The sequence below is a fragment of the Epinephelus moara genome, chromosome 18, assembly GCF_006386435.1.
Source record: "Epinephelus moara isolate mb chromosome 18, YSFRI_EMoa_1.0, whole genome shotgun sequence".
Classification (NCBI taxonomy): Eukaryota; Metazoa; Chordata; class Actinopteri; order Perciformes; family Serranidae; genus Epinephelus; species Epinephelus moara.
In genome coordinates this window covers 36,456,957-36,474,013 of record NC_065523.1, presented here as the reverse complement: position 1 = coordinate 36,474,013, position 17,057 = coordinate 36,456,957, and the positions used below count along the sequence as shown (strand labels likewise).

The 17,057-nt window shown below is 41.8% G+C and overlaps 1 protein-coding gene across 2 annotated transcripts in view; it reads left to right on the top strand.

Moving 5' to 3' along the window:
• The window catches only part of LOC126405304 (E3 ubiquitin-protein ligase SMURF2), an 85,471-nt gene that overhangs the window by 29,773 nt on the left and 38,641 nt on the right, over positions 1–17,057 (top strand). Inside the window, exons 2-4 of one of the 2 annotated variants that reach the window (XM_050068974.1) lie at positions 4,061–4,099; positions 6,957–7,065; positions 15,056–15,195. In XM_050068974.1, coding sequence (XP_049924931.1) covers positions 4,061–4,099; positions 6,957–7,065; positions 15,056–15,195 — 288 coding nt within the window. The remainder of the gene's footprint in view (positions 1–4,060; positions 4,100–6,956; positions 7,066–15,055; positions 15,196–17,057) is intronic. The other variant, XM_050068976.1, reaches the window with a different exon arrangement.

Sequence of the window (17,057 nt, the reverse complement as noted above, 5' to 3'; positions counted from 1 at the left end):
AAATTAACCTGACTCCTGTCTGACTGCTGAGCGTGGACACTTCCTGTGTCTGTCCTTTCAAATTAAAGTCACACATGGTCCAGTCATATAAGTTTGGATTTATTTTGACAAGGCGCAGCTCCAAGAGAGTTTCACAAATACTTTTTTCCCTACGACTAAGCGACCAATGAAATCTTGCTGACTACTGACCTTTCTGGTCGACTATCGGGGGCAGCCCTAATTTTTTAATTAAAAGATAAATATAAGGCTGTAACATGACAGCAAGGACGTTTCTTTTACTTGGTTAGTAGCAGAAAATAGCAGAATGACTGCAGTAAACATGAACAATAAGCTGGTACCGGTGTATCGATACTGTCGAAAATCAATATTGAAACCAATTTCAAATGTTCAGAATCGCTGTGTATCGATAAATTGATATTTTTGACAACACTACATCAGGATGATTTAAGACCTGAAGTGCCTCGTTGGGGTTCCTTGCACAATAATGACCTACTCTGTGTACGTTATCCCTTAATTATTGTGTTTTGTCAGCGTTCAGTGAAAGCTGTATTGTGATGGTTGGATTCCACTGCGTCCTGATTGCTGTCCTTATGTTCTCCTCCTCGCAGCTCTGCAGCCTCAGACTCCTAATTGGCCTCCCTGCCACCATTGTCTCCCTGCGTGTACCATTCCTGCGGTTTTCTATCTGGCCCCTTGTATGTTTTCATAAGAAGCCTATATAGGTATAATTGTAGTGTTGCCTTCCTGCTGTGTGGCTGGCCGAGGACTGCTCATGTCCTCACAGGAGGGTCTGCAGGTTTAGCTCAGTTTGCTCTAAGCGGAGCTGGCCACTGTGTGGGCCACGTCGCGTCTTGCCTGGCTCTGCAGTTGGTCTCATTGGTCTTTATTGTCATTGCTTCGTTCCTGTGCAGCCTTTGAATGCAAGGGTCTGTAGCCTCGGCCTTCACATTTCCCAGTGGTTCGCTGTTCTTTCTCTGCACCTCCTGTGGTTTTATTACATTGTGACTTCTAGACGAGGGAACATAGTGCTCAGTGTTTTCCACCTCTCTGGAAACACCATCGAATCACTGTCAGGCTCTTTTTCATGTTATGCACATGTTGACTGAGGAGCAGACGGGCAGACACATTGTGGAAACACAAAGACAACTGTCACCTGTTACCTCACTGCACCTTTTAGACCTCTGTTAAAGCCTCAGTGTGCACACTCGACCACACTCACTCCTCTGTGCCTCTCAATAATTAATTAGATCAGTGGAGTTGTCTCAGGGGGCGTGTGTGTGTGTGTGTGTGTGTGTGTGTGTGTGTGTGTGTGTGTGTTTGCATCTGTGCGTGCACGTGCACGCGCGTCTGTGTGTTCAGGAAGAGCGCGACCAAAAGCGATGCATACCAGATGTTTTAGAAATGAGGTGGGTTTCACTGGAACGTAACACATTCCCAGGGTTGTTTGCGGAAAGAAATTCTTCCTCATCTGTCGAGCATGTTCTGCACCCAACCCCCCCAGGAGGTTATGCATCCAGTCTACTCGTCTGTTTTTCACTCCTCCCTCTGTCTCTTTTAATGGGGCTCTTGTCATTAAACCCACAATCTTGTGTGTGTGTCCCTTTTGCGCCTGTAAACACCATGCATATGTAGATGCTGGTGTGTTCCACGCTGGTGAAGCTGGTGATTTGTGTATTTAATTTTGTCAACACGGCACTCAGAGGGTACGTCCTCCTCCCTCTGTTTCCCGGTGGGTGAAATTGTTTCAGCTCAGACTTAAAAGTGATTCAGGGTGATATGTGACATGGTGTGTGTGTCTGAGTATGTGTGGCATGGGTCGGGGGGTGGAGGGGGGTTGCAGATGATTTGGCCGTGGCTGCAGATTGAATGGCTTAAGCTGCAGACTGCCACTATGGGCGTGCTTTTGTCTATTTGTGTTAGCAAAGTAAAGTCTGAGCACTCTCACCTGCACATGAGGGGAGTGGGCGAGCCAGGCCAGAGAGAAGGCAACTAGTGAGGGCTGCAACTGACAATTGTTTTAAGGATATAAACTTTTCCATATTAAAATCTCTAAAAATGACCAAACCAGTGTTTGTGTTTTGTTAAGGTGTGTACTTAGAGTTTCCTAAACTTTTCCAACAATGTTCAAACCAAGAGAAATCTGTAATTTTAATCAAGGACACGGTCATTTGGTCGTAATCACCTGTCAGTGGCGTTGTATCTCGTCATAAATGGACTTTTTCCAGACGTTTTTTGGGGATCTGAAGCAACTGCAGTCACATGACACATTGTTTGGGTTAAACATGAGCATGTTACAGTCCTGGAGGATTATTAATGTGCACCTCCTCCTGTACTGCCTTAATATGCACATTCAGCACATCCAATGCATCAAAACATTGTTTTCTAGTTGGAGCCGCGCCTCGTTTTCAAACTGTATGGTTTGACTAAAATGAACAATGACAGCAATATAGTCCACGATGAGCAGCGCTAAAATCAACCTGCGTAGTTGTCCCTCCATTGTGACATTAGAAAGTGTCACATTTATCTTGCAAGTGTACTCTTCTTCAACGTTTGCTTTACTTCCTGGATTTTTCCCACATGGAAATTCTGACCAATCAAGAGCAGCTTTCTCACACAAGGCATTTGATTTCCGCTTGTAAATGCTGCCGTGAGAACACGAACCAACTCTAGGCAATTATACAACTTTGGAACAACATGAGTCCCTGATTCAGACCAAAGGAGACCACTCTAGGGCTGACAGCAGCCTTATAAAAGACAAAGACAAGCAGCAAACTGTCATGATTGGCTTTGTGCTTGAAAAAATGTCTTTAGCGACTCATCGATTATCAAAATAGCTGCCACTCATCGTTCTGATTGACTTATCATTATGGCTGTACAACCAGCCCTGGAGCAGGGCTCGACACCAGGCAGATGTCCCCTGTGGAAGGTGCGAAATAGGCTCATATGGCAGCATGACGCCTGTCACACAGCAGCTGTCATCTGCATACCAGTCTGCTGCTACATGAACAGAACTAGGACTGTGTGTCACGGCCAATATTTTCATTCAGATAGCTTGAGGTCAGAGGTCAAGGGACCACTATGAAAACGGCTGTGCCAGTTTTTCCTCAACACAATTTAGCCTAACATTGGGGCATTTTTTAACCCAACCAGACAAGCCAGCATGACATGACATGGTTGGTCCTCTAGTTTCATATGATACCAATATTTCACTATAGCTTTAAAACTTCGACAACCACAGCCTCTGACAGACGGTAATCTGGGCTGAGGATGCCAGCGTCCTAGCAGGGTGGAAGAGGTTAAAAGAGATTTAAATCAAGCGTAGATCAAGATACGCAGCACAGCCATATTAATTATACTCTAATCTCTACTCAGACCGATGAATCAGCCAGATCAATATCCAGACTAATTAGTGTCTGTTCCTCAGAAAATGTTATCACAGAAAAAAGCTGAGCCAAAACTGTATTTCCATGTGCCTGACTCACAGGCTGTAACTGTAACTCCAGATGCCCAGGTGGTGACTGAGCTTCCTCATCCATCCACACACGCACAGGAGGCTCTGCCTCATCACCTCAGCAACCGCCTCCATGGCATCAGAGTACATCAACACAGTCAACCTCCCTGCAGGAGAACGAGACAAAACATCCCCTCCTCTAGTTCAAAGGCCGGATGTTGTAATGAGTGACATGGTTTCTAGTCAAGTGCTTTTATTCTAATGATACAATAAGTGTTTAATTTGCTTTCTCTACTGTTGCTGATGAGGTGTCCTCTTGAAACACATTGTCTGCTATTAAAATTCTAATTTTAGGTAAGAGATGGTTTGTGTCAAATCCACCAAAGTTGGTCTGAATTTGAGTCATGGCTGTAATGCAGTTGTTTTCCTACTTGAATCTCAAACTCGACAAATCATTTCCTGCTTCCCACCCTCACACATCACAGCCACTTCTCTCAAATACCCCTTTAAAGTAAAAACTCAACATGCAGAAAATAAAACCCTGATTTACTGCTTGTGATTTTTATGTTTATGTTAAATTAACAGTCTTCTCTTTCTTTTCTTTTTCAGTCCTCTGCGCCAAAAACCTGGTGAAGAAGGACTTCTTCCGTAAGTATCTGCCAATCACAGCTGTCTTTAAGAACCTGAATAGGATGCATTCACTGTAAAGACCTCTGGAGATAGAGAAACATGGGTCACTTTGGGCTGATATGTTTAACTGCTGCTAGCCGACAACAACACACGAGGATCTGCTTATTTAATAATTTCAAAACGTGGATGGTTTATTATATTATATTATCCTTATGAGTAGAAGAGTGTCGTCTGCATAGTGCTTCATCACGTTAAAAACACAGGCTCAGGCCCCTATCACAGAAAAAGTGTTTTGCAGGTTTTCATAGTATTTAGTATGTAGTTCCTGACATGTTGAGGCAGAGGGTGCTGTCTGTAGCTCTGGTTGAGGGTGAGAGACTGTCAGCAGATAAACAGAGATCTGTGTGGGTACATGAGACCCTAAAAAAGAGGCTGGATCATGGGGAGTACCACCAGTTGGTCCAGGAGCTTCTCCTCCATGATAGACGTTTACAGGCAGATTTTAGGATGACTCAGGGGCAGTTTGACAACCTGCTGTCTATCATCAGGCCGTATAGCTCTGGGTGTCCAACAAACGCTACCACCAGTTTCTCCTCCATTGTTTACCAACTGTAAACTTGTTGTCGTGACCACCACAGAAGGCCCGCCTCTCAAATCATCTGATTGGACAATGAGGAAAAAAGAGATGACATGGGGCGCTTTTCCTCTGTGAGTTGAAGTTTCTTGATCTTGAGGTGTTCAGAGCACTCCAGCAAAAATGCTAGTCATTTAGAGCCCAGAAATGCAAGGTGCGCAGCAATGTAAAGACAGCGAGCAAAAAGCTTCATTTTCATTAAAAATAATCACAAAAATGCACCTCCAGCTGCCAAAATGCTTCCCGTGTGATCAGGGCCTAAAACTCAAGTGTAAACATACAGTATGGATGATATAGTTTTGTAAGATGTCACTTAGATATAGTGGGTAAGTTTCTATTTTGGGCAACATTTCTGAAACACCCAGTTCATTCTCTCCACCAAAGCCCTAATAACTCATGTGTGGGTGTCTTTAGTGTTGTGAGTGTTTGGGTGTGTTTGGGTCAGGCTGTCATGGTGAATGAGCACGTAAAGGTCTTCTGCTCACTCAGGTGGTTTCTGTGGTGCCCATTCCTGCCATTCCAACGTTCAGGAGCTGAGCAAACATTCAGTCAGGGTGCTGGTGGGGAGCAGCACTGAAACCAAAGATGAAAACGTGTGTGTGTGTGTGTGTGTGCGCACGAATGTCTGTGTGTGCTTATGTGTGAACTAAATCCATTATGTGCTTGTCTGTTCTGTCGTTACATTGACATGTGTCAGTGATTCTGTTTCAGAGAAAAGCAAACGCCTTTACACAACACTGCAGCCATCTCATCCTGTATGTTACTGACACTAGAAACCATTTGGTATTTTCCTGCTTAATGACTTTAAATAACCACTCACCAAACTTAGAACTGATAGTGTGGCTAATCAGTTAATCTGCCAAAAGATTAAACAATAATCATGGCATGGCAAGGCATGTTTTCACAATAGAGCTGCTTTCAGGGTGTCTACAGGTCTTAGATTGTCTTAAATTCAGATTCAGTAGGTCTTAAATATTTCTGGTCACATTACCATGGACATTCCTCCAGCCTGACAGACCCACCGACTGTTTACAATCACTGGACAGACCGAAGAATTGTAAGAATAAATAGCATCTATGAGAGACATGAGATTTTGTTTTCTTTTTACATTGAACACATCAAACTTAAACTCACCTGATTGTTGTCAGCTTTCCTTACTGTTCATTTTGCGTCAACATAGAGCCTACGCCGTAGCCTGACGTGCACCTCGTCATAGCACATAGCAGTGGCGCAGACCTCCTGTCTGTTTCTGTGAGCTGAAACCATTTCCCTCAGTCGAAACAAAACTTTTATTTACTTTAATTTCACAGATAAGAAACAATAATAAATTGTGAAGACAATAAAGCCTCCACAAAAATAGCATTTTAAGTCTTGTGTGTGATTTATCCTGGCTTCATATGAGCAGAGGAGATCTCTGCTAGCTGCTAGGCTAATTTATACAATGTAAAATGCCATAGGCTTGTGCTAATAACGTTAGCATGTTGTATTTGTGGGGAAAATGTGTCCAGATAAAGACAAGTGTTTGTCTGTGAATGCTGCGAGTTATAGTGAAGCTGATTTGTGTACTTGTGTTTGAAACTGTCTCTATTAAGCCATGTTTAATGTGTGTTTAATGTGTGTTTTGAATCAACTAAACTTTACAGCACTTAACAGAAATCTCCGTCGCAGACACACCACTGTACGAGTATAAATGCTGACAACGGTGTAGGCCATGTGTTTAAGCTACGGTGTAGGGTCACAAGTATAAATCCCCCTTTAGGAGGCAAACAAATTGGAGTTCAATTGAACCGAACCAAACAGTGCAGGTGTGAAAGCACTAAAACTAAAAAATTTGAACAGTCAAAACTAAACTGAAACAAAACCCACACTGGAAACTAACTGTATAAAAAAACAATAAAAAAATAAATAAAACTAATGAAAAATACAAACTCTTACATCCCTGGCATCTTTAGTTAACAGCAACTGTACTTTTGTCCCCAAACGACCTCATTTTGGAATCAAAATACAAGAAAAATAGTGGATGTAAACAAAGAGCACTGTGTGCCTGGTCCCATAGCAGAACAACAGAGCTGCAGACACCACAGCACCTGTGTCCATCGTATTTATCACCATCTGTCATGTAGGAAGCAAACACCGCTGTGTAACGCTGTCATTTGTGTCTTGTTAAAGTGTTTATCTGTTGTTGTTTTTTTGGTGCGTGTGGCTGAGCGCGGTGTTGTTCTGTGTCCTCTCTCCCCGCAGGCCTCCCTGATCCCTTCGCCAAGGTTGTAGTGGACGGTTCAGGGCAATGCCACTCTACAGACACTGTGAGGAACACACTCGACCCCAAGTGGAATCAACACTACGACCTGTGAGTCCCAGAGTCACTTTATGAACACATGAATGACACACAGTCGTTTCTCACATATGTTTTCAAAGCCCAGAAAAAATGGGATTCTGTTTTGGTTTATTTGAATACCTCCCACCTTCCTAAAGACTTAATCTGATTACAAACAGCAGTGTGAGGCTCTGCTCCGGCCGCTTGCAATTTTTACGTCTTTCTTTATTTAACCTTGATAAGTGAGCACGCTGAGAAGTGTCAGGCCGTGCCATTAACAAGACCTAAACAGTTACAGATGTAAACAGCTCTTGCATCTGGTCTCTCACTTATCTGGATACTCTGTAATGACATAACCCTTCAGCACCAGCAAAGACTCTAAAAATGTCCCTTGGATCAGCGTTTATAGAAACAGAGAAGGAGGGGCGTCTCCAATAGTATTTTCTTCCATTGACTGAAACACGTGCATGTCTTGTTGTACCCTGATTGTCTTTTCCCAAAGATGGTTTGTCCTGAGAAAGTAACCTGGAAAAAACAGAGACGGAGCGCGTGAGTGAAAATGTGAGAGTGAAAGTTTCCAGTATTCGCCCCGGTGTTTATCCAACCGTCATGCATAGCCAACAGCGAGAGGAAGCACATGTCTCCGTTTGTTTGGTTGCTGGGGATACGGGACCCTCTCTCTACACGGCTGTTAAATTAGCTGCTCGTGTCACATTTGACAAGAGGGAAAAAGTCACGCGTGTGTGTGCGCACCTTTAAAGATGGATCGATGGAGAGGAGAACACAGACTCGTGGCTCAGTGGAGCTTCTCTGCACTAATTTGTCCCGAGAGCCGGCAGACGTAGCCGCCTGGAGTTTATGTGCAAATTACTGGTGTTTCTGTGCCAGTGATAAGTTTAACATCGGTGTGCCCCCCTTCGCTGTCTGTCAGCGTTTATCCTCATGGCCGGCAGACGGACTCTCAGGTGGTGTGTTGGAGGAGAGAGGTTTTAATTGAGCAGGCTAGAAAGCCGTCTGGCTGGCTCACACTTATTAAAATAGGGCCTGTAACACCTGGTGTTCTGACTGCAGCCGAGTGCATTAAAGCTGTTGGCAGTGAATATTTTTTTCCATTTGTTTGTGTGTGATCATTTGAGGGTGCAGAAATACCGTGCAAGTGTGTGTGTGTGTGTGTGTGTGTGTGGAGAGTTTCATTGGTCACAGCCAGCAGACTGGCCGTGAACTGTGACCCTGCAGCATTGTTGCAGGATGTGGTCGGCATGCCAAGGATAGCAGACGGTCTGTCTGTCTGTCTGTCTGCCTGCTGCTGCTTCTCACACTCATTCTTGAGGGTGTAAATCATCCCGATGTGATAGGTATCGATTCTTTGGAGAAAGATAACATATTTGCTTATATCAAGTCTGCCATGATACAAATGAATGGATGAATACTTGAATGAATCAAAGCTTTCAGGTAGGGTCAAGCACCGAAACCTTCCTGTATGAGCGATACCTACCAGACTGAATCATGACGCAGATTTCGGTGCCTCATTTCTGTGAGTAACAAGTGTGCTGTCGAGAGGGAAAGACAGACCGTGTGTGTGACGGTGACAGTGAGTCTGCAGCGTCCAGAACAGAGAGTATGAAGTTAAACACAGCAGCGTAATGTGTGAACAGTTTAGGTTATTTAAGAGTAAATGCAACAACTCCCCAAAACCAAGCAGGCTTTGCAACAAAATTAAAACACATCAAATTTAGATAACATTCTAGCTTCTGGATTTCTGAACATCAGCATATATCAGGGTTTAGACGAGCCATTTCAAGTCATCATAGTGTGTACAATATAAGAGAAAATGGGATTCACTTCTTCCTGAATATTGTTGGATCCCCAGAGGAAGAAGACCAGCTCTCAGCTGTACAACAGAGGATCTTTGGCTTGTAGATAAACGAGGTGTTACACATGGCTCAGGGCCAAACTTATGTTTTATGTGCACATATGTTCTTAATTTTGGCATTGACAGAATGTTTTCAAACCACACGATTTTGATTCCGTTAAATACAGGGGCCGTGATCGATATGAGATGATATCAGTAAATATAAGGGATGCACCGATTTACTGGCCGAACATCAGTATTGGCCGATATTCACCTTGTTGACTGCTGGCTTATGGAGAAAAGCTGGTGTATCGATTAAAAGTCAATGTACCAAGTGCAGTGGAAAAAGATTAAGCAAATACGTGACGACATACAGTCATGATAAACAGTCATTGCAGACCACTGCGAGCTCTCTTCATCTTCTCTGGAAACCTTTAACAGCTAATGTAACATTATGCACGCAGGGCTGTTACCACAAGTCCTCCAAGAGCACAGAGATGTAATATTAGTCATGCTCTCCATTATTATACATCTATTGTTTTGCTTGTTCCAAGGTTTGACTGGCCCTCTTATAAAGTCATCTTGTTGCGTCTTCTTCTGCAGTGGCACCTGGTTTGATAATTAGTGCCACCTACTGCTTATCTCAAACCAACTCCCAGTATTCGCAGTAACAGTAGTGGACAGAAAAGCACGTAAATTTGTATCTTCTTTTGCAGATTTTCTAAAAATGTGGTTAAAGTTTGCACAACATGTGGATGGAAACCAAACTACAGACATGCCATGAGAATTTTAGAATACAGCCATATCTTAAAGATGATGATATATAGATGTTTTGACTTTGAACGATGATATTGGATCTTTAATTATTGAATTGATATACTGATCGGCGGCAAGGTGGTGCAGGGGTCATCACAGGGCTGACACATACACAGACACAGACAATCATTCACACTCACATTCACACCTACGGACAATTTAGAGTCACCAATGAACCTGCATGTCTTTGGACTGTGGGAGGAAGCTGGAGCACACCCAACCCACGCCGACACAGGGAGAACTAGGGCTGCAACTAACGATTATTTTCATTGTTGACTTAATCTGTTGATTATTTCTTCGATTACAGGACTAATCATTTTATCGAAAAATGTGTTAAAATGTTGAAAAATGTCGGTCTGTCTCTCCCAAACCCCCAAATTGTGTCATCTAATGTCTTGTTTCGTACTCACGCCAAAGGGTTTTAGTTCACCGTCATGGGAGAGTGTGTAAAGCTGCCAATATTTGAATGTAACAAGCTGCAATAAGAGTATTTTGGGTACTTTTATAGTACTTTTTGATGAAAAATGACTCAAACCAATTAGTCTACTACTAAAATAGTCACCGATTAGTCGACTAATCGTTGCAGCCCTAGGGAGAACATGCTAACTCTGCACAGAGGGCCTCCCCCATGCAAGGGTTCAAACCAGGAACCCTCTTGCTGTGAGGTTACAATGCTAACCACTGCTCCACCGTGCTGCCGTGTGTAAAACAGACCATCACTAACCGCAGTGGTGGTTTTGAATTAAAGAACCATTAGAAACCGACAGCAGGAGTGGTTGTTATGCTAAAGGACAAGGACATGATGATTGTTAGTAATGTAATGGTGTTTTTAGAGGACCCTCGTCTTCAGAGTGTCATGAAGTGTGCGCTCAGTCACATTTGGTTAATTAGGACTTATTCAAATATGGCATTGTTAAATAATACATCTGCAGTGTTAAGTACCCAGTCTAGACTGAAATTAATAATGCCCACTCATCCATCCATTTTCCTCCCACCATTCAAACTGAATTGCTATGGAGCACCCAGTTAAAGGGCACCACCATTAACAGCTTTATTAGATCCTTAGTGTTACTATGTCATAGAATTATGGTTAAACAAAAAAGGTGGCACAATGCAGAGGATGCATAAGAGATCTCTGAGTCCGTTTAAGAGCATGGGCAGTTGTGAATGTTAGCAGTGGGCCTTCCCGTTTGTTTTGTTTGTATCGCAGTGACTGTAGTGTTGCTGTAATAAAATGTTTTTCTTTCACTTTGACCATATGTTCCTGGCTGTAACTTCCAGGGAAAAGCTAGTAAAAACGGTGCCAGAGATGCCGCTTGTATGAATACAGACTGCCAAATAAAAGGATGTATTTAGAAAGCACATCTGACTCTTTAAATCCGCTGCTTTCTCCTTTTATTGCAATTTTCCCATTGTCTCTCGTGCAGCGTGTGTGTGTGTGTGTTATTGCCTATGACTGGTATTAAAAATCTTAGCCAGACTAATGAATTTTATTACGTGGAGGGTGATCCAGATGACTGGGGTTTGGTTGTAATACTTCCCTCCCGTCACGTCTGTCTGACATTGCAGCTCTCTCACATCGCACCCCAGACAGGCATTTGGCATCGGCTCAAAATGTCCAGACGTCTTACTCACAGCCCCATTGTTTCATATCCCTTTTGGTAAGCGGCATGATAATTACAGTGGGATGCAGTTCTGCGAATCGTACAGATGATTAGTTTTCGACTGAAGGAGGGAGCCCACCCGAGCAGATGTGCCACAACAGGTTCACATGGTGAGATTCTATCACAGCCTCGGCCTACACGAGGAGGAGGAGGAGGAGAGAACGGAGCATGGAGGGGACAGACAGGCAGTCAGGGAATAATCTTTCTCTTATTCCCTTCCCATCTTTGGTTGTCTGTATACAAGATAATTACCAACCTGAGTGTGTTCTTTACTTTCACAGCAGGCAAACAATTGTTCCTTTTAAGGTTGGCGTTTTTCACCGTGATCAAGGTGGCTCAAGGGATGATAATGCTGGTCTGTCAGCCGCTCCACCACTTTAGGTCCAGACTGAAATATCTCTATAGCTGTAAGAGGGATTGTCGTAAAATTTGGTACAAACATTCATGTTCCCAATTTCCTTTGAGCGCCAACATCATGTCAACGTGTCACTCGTAAAATACTAATGACCAAACACCTGCAACACTAATGACTTCCAATCAGCCTCTATTCCCTGCCCCCATGATACCTTGCGTGAATTAGGGGTGCAGCTTCCGGTGCTGAACCAAAACCAGCGACTTCCTGTAGTAACAGTTTGTTTACAGTACTCTATTCTTCTTTCTAAGAGCAATCGGGAAATAAAACGTGGGACACACCACCTGTTACAGCTCAAACAGGATTCTGTGATCATACCTCTGCCATCTCTGACAGCCATCTCAGAGCAACTGAGCACGCTAGCAATTAGCTCGCCTTGCTCCGTTAAAATATTAACTTTAACATGTCCCGAGCTAGCTTAAGGTAAACATCTGCTCCTTCTAAGATGATTTCTGATTTCTGATGACTTAAGAGATACGAACACATAATTCAGTATTAACTGTAGCTCAATGTAAAGTGAATAAATGTGATGTTTCCCAGCTAATCCTCCGCTTGTCTGCGTTTAACGACACAGTTTACATGTTTTTTTATAACTTCTGATTTATTAGAAACTGTTCTGTGCGAAACATGAAGCTGAACGTGTCGTTCTCTTCTGCAAATTCTGATTTCATACTTCTCCGATATGTCTCGTGAAACACTTGTGGTTTTATTTCTCATATCAATGATAGCTTCGGCAACAGGAACAATCCCTTTTTGTGTTGGTTACATGTTCAACACGTAGTCGCTGAGGACAAACATTTAGCGTAGACTGGTTGTTAGTCGTTACAGACACGGACAGTGCAACAGGTACCAGAGCTCAGCAGTTAACAATAGTTAAATACTTGTTTAAAAATAAATCAGTATTTGCTAAATTGAAGGCAAATTACTTTCAAAAAGAACCAACGTTGGCGGTTAGCCACCAAGAGTAGCCACTGGGACTCACCACACGCAGTCTATGGGACTAACTAGCTTAATGCTACTTACGTTATCTCACTGGAAGTTACGCCCATAATCATTTCTAGAGTAGTGCCCTCAGGAATAAGGTGGATACTTGGAACACTAATTAGCAAATGATAGCATGCTAACACGCTAAACTAAGATTTTCATCATGGTCAACATTATACCTGCTTAAAGGGGACCTTTTATGCTTTTTCGCAGCATTTAATACGATTGACCATTGGTTGGTCATTGTGACTGTGTGTTAAACTGGTTCAAACATTAAAGGGACGAAGTCTTACATCAGTCTTGGAGATCATGTGTCGTGGAAACATGACCTCTGTTTTGGGGTTCCTCAAGGTAGCTGCCTTGGTCCACTATTATTCTTGGTGACATCATTAGAGAACACAGCGTCTGTTTCCATAGTTACGCAGCTGACATGCAACTGTACATTTCTGCCGCTCCAAATGATGCTGCAGCCATGAACTCCATTACTACCTGTCTTTTGGCAGTAAATGAATGGATGAGCAATTATTTCTTTAAGTTAAATGAAAACAAAACTGAAATCCTGCTTGTCGACCCTAAATCAAAAAGAAAAATGCTGCTCAATAATCTGGGGAATTTAACTGCCTGGATTAGATCTGAGGTGACGAGTCTTGGTGTGATCCTAGATTCAGATCTAAGCTTCAAGTCTCACATTAACAAGGTGACGAAAACATAATTTTTCCACCTCAGAAACATCTCAGAGGTCCGACCATTTCTGAATGAAAAAGATGCTGAGAAATTGATTCATGCCTTTATTTCAAGCCAACTTGACTACACACTTTTTAGTGGCCTCCAAAAAAAACACCACTCTCCGACCTGCTCTGCACTGACTTCCTGTTACATTTGCAATTGATTTTAAGCTCTGTGATCATCTGCTGCTGGTTTATTGGAGGTTAGCAGCAACAGCCAGAAGACGATCAGGGATCAGCCTTTGTCAGTGACGCCCCAAAACTATGGAACACACTACCTATAGATATCAGGGAAGCTAGCTCGCTAAATGGTTTTAAAAGAAAGCTAAAAACATATCTGTACACTTTAGCCTTCAACTAGCTGCTGCTAAGACAACCTAAAATTGAACAGTGTATACCACCCTTTAGTCCTCTTTTCTGTGTTTCTGTAATTGATTGAATGCCATCTCTTGCTGTGTGGTGATGTTATTGTTCTCCACATCAATCAATCATCTGTCTCCTCCTTCTCCATGCGACTTATTCACAACTTCTTCGGTGAAGAACGTAGGACTGTCGTTCTCCAGCAGACTTGAATGTAGTATTCCTCCTATGTTTACAGTGTACTTCACAAACTGTTTTAGAATAGTTTACGTGAAGGAAAAGAACCCTTAAGTTATATTATTAATGTTACAGCCGTCCACATCTGACAGCATGATCGATGGCTGTTTATACCAAATTACATTTTTAATTAAGTTTGTTTAATCAAGCTGGTCATTTGTGCTTTTCATACATGAGGAAGAAATAGCTCAATTCTTTTTTCTTAAAATGTCACGTTTATAAGCACAAAACAAAAAGGGCCTGAGAGTTGAAAGCCGGTGTCCGCCTAATATAAAAAAAACCCATTTTAGGCCCAGATCACACATAAAATGTTTTGCAGGTTTGTGAAACGGGAGACACATCACGCTGCCTTTTTACAAAGATGTAATGCCACTAGTAAAAATAAAGCTTGCTGAAACTTTTTATTGTCAGACAACCTTCCCATGCGCCCCTAAAACCCTTCCTGTGTGATCAGGGCCTTAGTGGCAGTAGTTTCGTTGCGGCTCATCACGTCATTGTAGCTAATGTCATCTCTCCACTTTATATATTCTCTCTGACGCCTCCTGATATGTTGGGAGGTTTTCTGTGAATAAATGATTCACAGCATTCTCAGTCTGCTGGTGGTGCTCTGTCTCATACTCAAGACGCTCAGGGTCAGATTTACACGCTCACACACACTGGCTGGAAAATCCCTCTCAGCCACCCCACCTTCCTCTTCCTCTTCCGCCTCCATGTCCCGTCTGTGTCTTGTAATGTGTCCTTGACGAGGACGTAGCCTCTGTGGCGGATGTGTGTCAACGCCTGCTTTGCTGGGGACATCCTGAGAGAGACGCATGTCATGTCATGTTGACTTTACCAGTGCTTCTTTGAAACAGCTTTAATCACACGAGAAATGATGTTTCACGCAGTCACACAGTGATTGTCATGCTCTGAATGAGAGAGCCTGTCGTTATTAAATATTAATCATGTCTCTTTCCTCTCCCTTTCCCCTCAGATACATCGGAAAGTCAGATTCCATCACCATCAGCGTGTGGAATCACAAGAAGATTCATAAGAAGCAAGGGGCTGGGTTCCTGGGCTGTGTCCGCCTTCTGTCCAACGCTATCAACCGCCTTAAAGACACAGGCTGTAAGTGTCAGTATTACCCCAATTCTTATTATGTTTTGAATGTTGAATGGGACTGTCTGGAGTTTTTGACCACTGTTAATGTTACAGAATAATGTAAAGGGGGGGCCGTATATGGATTATACTAGTTGTGTCTCGGCCTGCTCCACATGACATATAAAAATGTCGTGAGCACGGAGTATATATTGTCATTGGAATTGAGACTCTTTGGCGTTTCAGCCCTTTCCATCTCACAGACACAAAACAAAGAAAAAAGACTTACAAACATGACACCTTACACGGACTCCCCTGCCCTTTCAGACCACTTTCTCCTGGGCGGTAATGTGTGCAGGCGAGGTGTGAGTTTTTTGTGTCTGCATGGCTCCAGACCGCGACCATTTAGTCACATTTTGCAACCATGGAGCACCAGTGTGACTTGCAAATATTTTACATATATGAAGTGGAGAGCTGTTAGTTTGTTTTCTGCTCACAGTGAATAAATCGGCATGTTAAATGGTACCGCTGTGATGCTTTAGCTCTCTGCTAACTGCTAACAGCTAACTGTTAACAGGACGCTTTAGATTCAAAGGTAAACATTAAACTTCCTGCCCAAGACTATTTGGATACATCAGAATAAAAGCACCAGTGGTTCTGCTTTGATTTTGTCATTATCAGAATACTTAATTTAACTTTAGTTTTAACTTTATTTGAACAATACTTTGATTTTATTGTAACAGAACTTTATTAAACCTTAGTGTAACAGTACTTTATTTAACTTAATTAGAATAGTACTTTATTTAGATGTATTGTAACAGTACTTGATTTGACTTTAGTGAAACAGTACTTTATTTGATTTTATTACAACAGTACTTTATTTAACTTAAAATGACAGTACTTTATTAAACTTTATTATAACAGAACTTTGTTAAACTTTATTGTAACAGTACTTTATTTAATTTTTCTACAACCGTACTTTCTTTAACTTTATTATAACAGAACTTTGTTAAACTTTATTGTAACAGTTTATATTTAATTTTACTACAACAGTGCTTTATTTTACTTTATTGTAACAGTTTATATTTAACTTTATTGTAGCAGAACTTTATTTAACTTTACTATAATTGTACTTTATTTAACTTTATTATGACAGAACTGTATTTAAGCTTTATTGTAACAGTACTTCAACTGTATTATAGCAGTACTTTATTTAACTTAACAAAACTTTATTTAACATTATTAAAACTGTACTTTAGTTAACTTTACTATAACTTACTTTTGTTAACTTTATTTTAACTGTATTTTATGTAGTAGTTATTAATTATTTCAGTCATATACAGTGGTTTAGAGGAGATTTCAAAATATTGATATAAGGTATATCGGGTATCATGATATAGCTTAAATATATCACAATATTATTTACAGGGTGTATGGCCCAGCCTTAAGCTGCACTAATGGCACAATCATCCAGACATGCTCGTGGGTCTTTATAATCATTAACCCTATGGGCCCTAGGCGTTTTTGGGGTATTTTTACTGCCTTTACTTTTAAGCTCATATCACAGTCATTATAAAGGCTACATACACATGCTATATCTTGTTTTTTTCAGGACAATCTGGGCTAATCAGATTTGCCACCATTTCATGTCCTTCTATGTGCCTGTATTTTATATTAATTTTTATATCAATGAAAAAACAAATCCGTGTGACTAAATTCTTACATTTTTATATGTATCTCACCATAGCAAGTTGAAAAATGACATATTCTGCCATATATGAAGAGGGGAGACTCTCTGGAATCTGGCAATATAAGAACCATGATGCTGGGACATTCTGTCACTTCACAGTTGTTCAAAACATGTGGTTTGTGCCAGGCAGACATGATTGCCAGTATTT